Below are 9,446 nucleotides of genomic sequence, written 5' to 3' on the forward strand. Positions count from 1 at the left end.
CAAGTTGGAATGAAAAGAGTATGGTACCATGTGCTTGTGTTAATCCTTTGTTAACCCCCCTTGTCCCAACCGATTGTCCACCATGACCCCCCTCCCCAATCCCAACCAATTTTGGATTTTTATTTTTTTTTGGCTCAAACCTCCGCTTTTGGTGAGAAACATCGAAAATTCATAGAGAAATCGCTCATCTGAGGTTTAAAATACTGGATACAGGTAGCAGTATCCCTTACCTTACTGTGTTTTCTATCAGGCTGGCTCCAAAGAAAACAAGTCCTATGTGAGGGTAACTATTCCACACACTTATAAATGGTATTTATTTATTTATGTGGTACGAATTTATATGTACTACAAGAGTATATTGGTTTTCACACAGTAATATAGGCAAGATAAGCATTGTTTCACTCACCAAACATCAACATACCTGACCTTTTTTGGTGACATTACCTGATCATCATTTCTGACTGTTTCTTTCTCTCTCTAATGCTACATAAACTCAGTCCTCCACATTGTCATCGATTGGGGAATCACTCTGGCCTTGAATTTCGTACCGTGGCGTGACATGTCTTTACTGGCCAGGTAACTGGTAACAGGTGAGTTGACGAGACAATGGCGTGTGGGAGGGGGAGGTCTTGCGGGGTAAGGAACTAACCCTGTCTGGCATCTTGTGGAGGAAGGTGTCCCGTGTATATCTACCAAAAATCACGCGCGGAATTTGAAAGTTGTGCAAATTAGGGACCTTGCAATTGCTGCGTGTTTATATACGTCAACGGGAGTCACAGTGGCAAAACGTGTGGACGTATATGTACGTCAACAGGAGTCTCCGGGTTAAAGTACAGCATTCAAGATGGACAGATGGCAATTTAACTCCTAATTAAAAGGAACAGAGCATAGTTTTAATGGATTCTCCTTTATAATATTATTACTAGAAAGACTTTGCTTCTGAGGTGTTATAACAGGGTAGTACAATTGCCCTTCTCTTTCATCCCACCGGGAGATTTCTTACATGTCACGAGAACAGCTCATTCAGCATTATCAGTGTCTACCCCGCATCATGTATTTGTTTCTGACTCCCAAAGCCACACACACGCCCACACCAGCAGACTGAGCCGACCTCATCCCATAAGGTACAATCAGGCTAGTTTTAAATTGAGAGCTCTTTGTGGACCACCCTGTATAATTTGAGACCTTTTGTCATTTCTGTAGATGATTACTTTGCGACTGTGATGTGATTAAATGTCTTTAGAGAAATACTTTTTGAGATGGTTTGGCAATGTGGAGAGGATGGAGAATGAGAATGACTAGAAGAATGTATGTAAGTGAGGTGAAGTGGAGAAGAAAGGGAGAGACCAAGGAAGAGATGAAGGGAGAGATCAAATGGAGAGATGGATGATAGAGAGAGTGTGAGCAGGAGGGAGGGCAGCCAAATTGCAAAGGATGGTGTGACGTGGAGGCGAATTGTTTGTTGCCACAGCTAGCGTCTGACAAGAGATAGCTAGACAGATAAGTAGATAGACAGATAGGTATATGGACAGATAAACAGCCAGACTGATAGATACATAGATAGGTGGATAGATTACTGTGTGACTCGTGACGTTATAAATTTGGATTACTTTTTTACAGGTGGCGTACGGGATGTTTAACCACCGTCTTCCTCTGCAATTACGACACAATGAAAACTGCTCTGAAAAGATTGGAACTCTTGGACAGGCCCAACGTCTACACTTACTCTGTGTTTAGCCATGATGGCGCATTAGGTAAGGGCAGATAGACAAAGGAACAGTTAGACAGACATAATCTGTCCATGATGTGTAAGAATAAATGAACAGATACACATCTAAACAGATGTCTACGAATATTAACCAGAAAATTACACTTGGTATTCCAAAACTAAATTCTGTAAAGTGGTTCATAAAAAAAAAAAAAAGGGGGAGAAAAAGAAAACAATGATTAGCCAGTATGGTGAGATTGAACGATAATATTCTGTGACTACATTCAGCTCAAGCCATTATACTGAAGAATGGACTGAATCTTTCTCCTAATATTTTCTTTACTATTTCCACCCGAGGCTTGGTATTCAGCAACGGGCTCCAGTGGCAGAAAAACCGCCGCTTCACCCACCGTCAGCTGCGGGACCTCGGCATGGGCAGAACGGCGCTGGAGGAGGTGATGCAGGAGGAGGCGTGGCAACTTGTGCAGGACTTCAGGAAACACACGGACAAGGACCAGCCACTGCCTGTGTCCATGGGTGTGGCTGTTCTTAACATTATATGGACGATGGTGGCAGGTGGGTTGGGGTGGGGGCAGGTTGGTTGTAATGGTGGCAGGTGGGTTGTGGTTGTGAGTCAGGAGGGTTGATGTGACAGGTGGTTTGAGAGGGAAACAGGTGCATTGATGTGGTTGAGCTAAAGTTCGTGGAAAGGGAAAGCTTTAGGGAAGAATGATGTAATTTATTTTCAAAAGTAATCTTTCAAAGTTAAGGTCACAGGGCAAAGTCAGATATTGGGCCCTTAAACTAGTTGGTGAGCGAGGGTGTTGTACTTATTGAGTCCTTCTTGTTATTATTGTTAAATGGGATGATAATTAAACAAACTTTCCCTCAAATTTCCTATCTTCTAAGCGATTGGAGACAGTTGCCCTTGCTCTAATAATTATTTTCTCTCTGAACTTCCCCCTATTAACCATTCTTTAAAAAATGTAAAAAAAAAAAATAAAATAAAATAAAAATAGGAAAATCACGTACGCTTCCCAGCCGGCTGCGGCGATGGAAGACGTTAGAGGAAACTATTTAGAGACAGTATTAAAACACACACACACACACACACACACACACACACACACACACACACACACACACAAAGACTACGAGAAGGAAGGATGTGAAGGGATCAGAATAATGGAAGGCAAGACAGTGCTGGCTGGGGACAGTCTGTGACCATGTGCCCGCGATTGTACCATGTTTTCAGTGAGCTTACTTCGATCTTATAGTTATCTCCTTTCTGCTCTACGATCTCCAAAGTGTTTCCTTCGAGAATATAATTATTTTCTCTCTGTTCTACAACCTGCTGACGACTCTACCAGACACGCGCCATGAACTGGACGACCCGAAAGCCCACGACTTCATAAGACTCATCCACAAGACCGTCAACGATCAACAAGGCCCCGTTTACCTATTCAATATCTTCCCGTGGCTTGTAACGTTGGCTCCAAAGTCTCTCAAGAAGAGGCTTGGTTATTATGCTCTCAAGAATGATTTGAAGAGCATCCAGGACACGATGAGGGTATGTAATAAGCAAAGGTTAGATTAGGCTTCGTCTGGTTAAGTTAGGCGAGGCTAGGATAGGTTAGGCGAGGCTTTGTTAGGTTAGATTAGTCTAGGTTAGGTTAGATTAGGCTAGAATGGACTTGATTATGCTAGGTCACATTAGCATAGCTTTGGTTAGGTTAAGATAGGTTAGAGATTAGGACAGATGAAGCTTTGGTTAAACTATAAAAGGACGAATGATGTTTCTGTTCTCTCTCTCTCTCTCTCTATCTATCTATCTATCTCTTTTATGTATTTATTTTTTATGAGTTTTACGCCGTCTCCCCATTTTTCCATAAGGGCCAAGGCGTTGCCCCTGAGAAGAGGACTTAGGTTTGGAGCGTGTAGCATTATATGACAGGACGTCCTTCATATTGTCTATCAGTGACCCTTGGGTGAACTCGAACCTCCGACCCTTCGGCCAAAGCGGAGCGCTCTAACCCACTGAGCCAGGGGTGCTACATCTTTGTGGTGACGGGAGAGTGCTACCTCTCCCAGCAGGGTGGCTCGGGCACGCTGCGTACTCGCGACCAAAGGGTCGCGAGTCAGGCGCATTACCACAGAGCCATCCTGTCTCTCCAATGTTTGTCGAAATAAATTCCCTAAGTGTACTAAGAGCAAAGAAAGATTTAGTTGTGTGTGTGTATATATATATATATATATATATATATATATATATATATATATATATATATATATATATATATATATATATATATATTTATATGAACAAATTGAATAAAGTCTTTTCATGTCACCCTGAAAATATAAGCGAAACCCCGTGTTGCAGGAGTTCATCAAGCAACACAAAGCAACACTGGATCCGTCTCATCCCAGGGACCTCGTCGACTTCTATCTAACTGAGCTGCAGCAGAATAGTGATTCCCCTCAAGACGATGCATTTTCAGGTGAGGCCACGATGGAAGAGAGAATGTTTATAGATGGGAGGCGACCAGGGTATGCGATATAGGTGGGGAGCGACATGATGATATATTACCCAGAAGAAGCACCACTGGGGCCTATTGGTAGGGTACTGTATGCCTAATGGCATAATCATTATGATATATATATATATATATATATATATATATATATATATATATATATATATATATATATATATATATATATATAATCTATCTATCGATCTCTCTCTCTCTCTCTCTCTCTCTCTCTCATCACTTTCAGTTGGTATAAAATGGACATCTCTCCATCTTGAATGCTTATCTGTAAGAAGAGGTTAAACGAATATTATGGTACACGTAATAGTCATGGGGAAGTGCTGCGGAAAGGATTTAGAACTGTAGCACTGTCTTTTTCTGGCACTTAGCTGCGGAAATAAGCTACAAAAGGACGAAAATTTCCGCCAAGTAAAAGTTAAAGAAGTTTAGACGGGTAATATTGACAGTATACTCTACTCATTTCACTTTAATTTGACCTAAAATCGCCTTCTCTCTACTTTGAATGCTGAACTGTAAAAATATACTAAAACGAGAATATGATGCTGGTCATATTATCTCCATTTAAGGTGGTTCCCTAACACTTCTTCCTTAGTGATTTATTTTTGAATGCGGCTGGTTAATATAAACTTGCACGTTATGTATACAGAGGAATGTGATGATAAAATCCTTTATGTAACACAGAAGAGGATAGCAAGGTGTAAGAAGCAAAATAACTAGCTTAGGAGGAGGTGTTAAGGACCTTCCCTAACTGACGGGAATGCTAGCATGAGTTTCATCCCTACAGTCCGAAAAAAAAAAAATCTCTCCGAAGCTGAATAAGATCGCTTGGAGTAGCCAGAATAACGTATAAAAAGATGAAATCGGGCTAGGGAAGATGATAATAATAATAGTAATTGTTGTGGGTGGGGGCGCTTACCATCCACTCATTCGATGCAATGTTGCTTTGGGTGTCTGCCCTTTCCTTTCTTCCATCCTTCCTCTTCTATCATTCTTTCTTTCATTCTTTTCTCTTTCTTCTGCCTACGGGTGCCTTTACACTCCCTCTTCTGTCTTTCTTTCCTTTTCCTTCTGCCTGTGGGTGACTACAATGAGTGATAAGCCAAATGGTTTCCTGTACACTAGGAAACCATTTACTACTCTGGGTGGTGTCCACATAACCAAATTATGGCGCCTGGTGGTTTAGTAGATAACTAAAGGTTGTCCGATCGGATTGAGCCTGTTTAGGTTATATCCATAGGGTGGTTTGGGTTTATTGCTCACGTAATACCACTCAGGGATGAGTGAGGCTGGTGGCTCTCATCTTGAATGTCAGGACCAACTTGCTTAGCCCCGGGTTCCTACGCACCTCTGTCGGGCGACATGGGATTGGATGATGGATGGATGAATAATAATAATAATAATAATAATAATAATAATAATAATAATGATGATGATGATGATGATGATGATGATGATGATGACGATGATGATGATGATGATGATGATGATGATGATAATAAACCTGGAAATAAGTTCTCAGAGGCGGATTTTAAGGTGATGATCAGTGACTTTCATTGATCTCTAAATTATGAAAAAATCTTAGAAAAAAGAAAAAAGTAAAGGAAGTTCATATTTTAGGGACGAGTTTAAAAGTAATGATTAGTGATTTGCATGAGTCCTTTCAGGGTAGTAAAAAAAAAAAAAACATGTGTGAAAAAGATTTGAAGGTGATGGCTGGTATATGAGTTCTTGAAAATTATTAAAAAATGGGGAAGAGGGAATGATGATTATAATAAATGGATTTCAAGGTGGATTTTTCACTTGTACTCGTCACTTTGAGGTAGTAAAAAGGCAAAATAAATTTTTTTTAAAGACCAGACTTGGATTAGATAGTGATCAGTGATTTTCATTAGTCTTCAATAATTCGAAAAAAAACTATGCATGTTTTTTCAGAGAAGGATTGAAGGTGATGACCAGGGACTTGCATTGGTCCTTTTGAGGCAGTAAAAAACAAATAATAAGTGTCTCTTTATATTTTAGAGAATGATTTGAAAGCGATAATCTCTGACCTACCTTTACACTTAAAAGTTGAAAAGAATGTATTCATTTTTCAGTGAAGGACTTGACTCAGTTGATGACCGAATTGTTTTTGGCCGGCGTTGAAACCACGACGTCGACCCTAAGCTGGTCGATCAAATACCTGGCCAAGTACCCGCAGGTGCAGGCCAGGTTACAGCGGGACATTGACGCCGTGGTTCCTAAGGGCGGCTTCCTCTACTACCACGAGAGGAGCAAGTGGGGATGAAGTTTTTGCTCGCTCTCTGTTTGTGTTCTTAATTATTTGTGTTTATGTTTCTGCTTTTTTGTTTATATCTGTACTATACACAGGAAAAATCATCTAACATGTTGCCAATATGCCAGGAATCGAACCCGGGACTCTCATGTGAGCCAGGCAGCATACCACTACAGGTAAAAGTTATCTCACATTGTTCGATTCCCAGCATATTGGCAGTATGTTAGATGATTTTTCCTGTGTACAGTTCAGGTTTCTCTCTTCATTCTGACTTGCCTTAAGTGCTTGGGATAGATTAAATGCATATACTAGCCCGACTGCCAGGAGGTTGTCTAATCCTCTCGGGCACACAACTGGAAGTCCGAGGAACATTGGTTACAAGACTGTGACAGTGTGAGTCAACTTTTACTTGGTCGTGGTGCAGTGGTATGCTGACTGGCTCACACCTGAGAGTCCCGGGTTTGATTCCCTGTATATTGGCAATATGTTAGGTGTTTATATTTGTTCATCTTCTAAATTCTTTATATTTTCAATGCTGTTTTGTCTGTGTCTGTGTGTATGTTTTCTATTTTGTAACCTTGATATTTTTACTGCATTTTTTCGTAGCGTGTCAGGTTAACTTCTTAACTCTCTGCTTTTCCTCCTGCCTCTCAGTATGTGATATTGTTTGCTGTCTGTCTGTAATAGACCATAAATTTTATTGGCATTAGAGGAGGTTATGCAGTTTTAGGAAGTTTTCCAGTTCTTTATTACGATGATGATGTTAATGATGGAAATGCTGTTCATGATGAAACTGATGATGATGATGATGATGATAATGATGAAAATTATGCTGATGATGGCCGTGACTATGACGATGGCGGTGATGACAATGAAGTAAAACTTGCACACACACACACACACACACACACACACACACACACACACACACACACACACACACACACACAGAGGCTTTCTCTCTCTCTCTCTCTCTCTCTCTCTCTCTCTCTCTCTAAATCCTGCCCATCCCCCAGACTGCCCTATCTGGAGGCCGTCATCCACGAGGTCCATCGCTGCGTTTCCCTTGTTCCAATGGCCGTCGCACGCTCCGCCTCGGAGGACACAGAGATCGACGGCTACACCATCCCCAAGGTTAGTGCTTTGCCTCCTCCCCCTCTCTGTCTGTTTGCCTGCCTGCCTGTCTGTCTGTCTGTCTGTCTGTCTGTCTGTCTCTCTCTCTCTTTCTACCTGTGAGCCTATCTACCTTTCTGCCTACCTACCTACCTAATCCTCCCACCTCTCCAGGGCACAGTGGTAGTTCCCCACCTAGAGTGCTGTCACAAAGACCCTAAGTACTGGGCCCAACCACACCTCTTCCACCCCGACCACTTCATCAACCCAGACGGATCCTTCAACGCCAGGAAGGAAGGATTTGTCCCCTTTTCTGTCGGTACGTACACCCAGGCACAAAAGTTTCTGTACCCCCTCGGTGGATTTTTTTTTTTTTCTGGCCTATCGACCATTGGAGCCAAAGCCCCTGGTCATTTAAGGCCGTATATATATATATATATATATATATATATATATATATATATATATATATATATATATATATATATATATATATTGTTACGGAACAAAGAAAGATAATGTACACTTTAAGTGAGAATAATAAAAATCACTACTGTCCCGTAAAGTTCCAGGTTCAAAACAAAAGAGTTAGGTAAAATTACAAGTTAAAGTTTAATGCTCAAACTAACAACAAAACATTCAGGACTCATAAGGATAATGTAATGGCAAAAACAGGTTAAATATATGGTTAACTGCAATAGCCTCTATTAACACGAAATTAGCAAGAGTAAATTTATCTAAGTCAGCCCTGAATAAAATGAAAATACACTGGGTAATGCTCAGTTAATGCAAGATAAATTATTACAGATACAAAATATTATCAAAAATGACTGACAAAAAGAACCTTTACATAAATCACACAAAAAACCTCACTAGGCCTAAGAATTAACCCTATGCTACACAGCACAAGAAAAAATGCAACAACAGTTATACTCAAATTACACACAGCTGCTAGATGGTTGGAGACTTCCTGAGCACTCATAGGGGAGGACAGAGATGTGAACAAAATGAGGAGTAGATCTAAGTGGCAATGATGCAGAGACTGAGCTCATTATATAGGGGCTGGCAGAGCTTGATACAACTTGTAAGAAGGACGCGCAAATGAAGCCATGGGGACAAAGAGTTGACAATCCTGCTCTGAACAACAGAAAGGACGACTTACTCTACTATAACGGTAGAAGGGGGGACTGAGGCAGAACACGCTCGTGATCAAACGTGCAGCATACTGTGCGTTAAAATTACACAAAGGATGATGAAATCATAGGCTATGTAACACCTCCCCACAAAGAAAAAGAAATTTACAAAGGAAATTTCTTATTACTCTAAAACAATCTGTCCAAAGTCTAGACAAGCAATCTGCAATAACATTTTCCTCCCCCTTGACATGCTGCACGTCCAATGAACACTCCTGAAGAAGTAGACTCCATCTTGTCAATCTCTGACTTCCATCCCCAAACCCACTAAGGAACTTCAGTGGGTTATGATCGGTATAAATGACTATGGGGTCAAAACCAGAACACAAATAAAATGAAAAACGCTGCAAACCCAAAATCAAGGCCAAAAGCTCTTTCTCAATAGTTGAGTAGTTCTTTTGAGGTGGAGTGAACTTCTTACTGCAACAAGATACAGGGTGTTCAATACCCTGATCATCCTCTTGCAGCAAAACAGCCCCAGCTCCTGTATCACTTGCATCAACAGCCATCCCAAAAGGCTTAGCAAAACTTGGAGTAGCGAGCACTGGCTGACTTAATAGGATAGCTCCAAGTTCGTTGAAAGAGGATTCACAGTCATCGGTCCA

At 41.0% G+C, this 9,446-nt stretch overlaps 1 protein-coding gene across 1 annotated transcript in view; it reads left to right on the plus strand.

Annotated features, from left to right (window-relative positions):
* The window catches only part of LOC145401035 (cytochrome P450 2L1-like), a 49,566-nt gene extending 43,019 nt beyond the window's left edge, over window positions 1-6,547 (plus strand). The window contains exons 4-8 of the mRNA XM_080273412.1: window positions 1,621-1,754; window positions 2,066-2,284; window positions 2,986-3,278; window positions 4,092-4,209; window positions 6,357-6,547. Of these exons, the coding sequence (XP_080129538.1) occupies window positions 1,621-1,754; window positions 2,066-2,284; window positions 2,986-3,278; window positions 4,092-4,209; window positions 6,357-6,547 (955 nt within the window). The remainder of the gene's footprint in view (window positions 1-1,620; window positions 1,755-2,065; window positions 2,285-2,985; window positions 3,279-4,091; window positions 4,210-6,356) is intronic.
* Window positions 6,548-9,446: the final 2,899 nt, after the last annotated feature.

Source organism: Coenobita brevimanus, chromosome 54, assembly GCF_032717465.1.
Source record: "Coenobita brevimanus isolate Jiangsu-jjx chromosome 54, ASM3271746v2, whole genome shotgun sequence".
Classification (NCBI taxonomy): domain Eukaryota; kingdom Metazoa; phylum Arthropoda; class Malacostraca; order Decapoda; family Coenobitidae; genus Coenobita; species Coenobita brevimanus.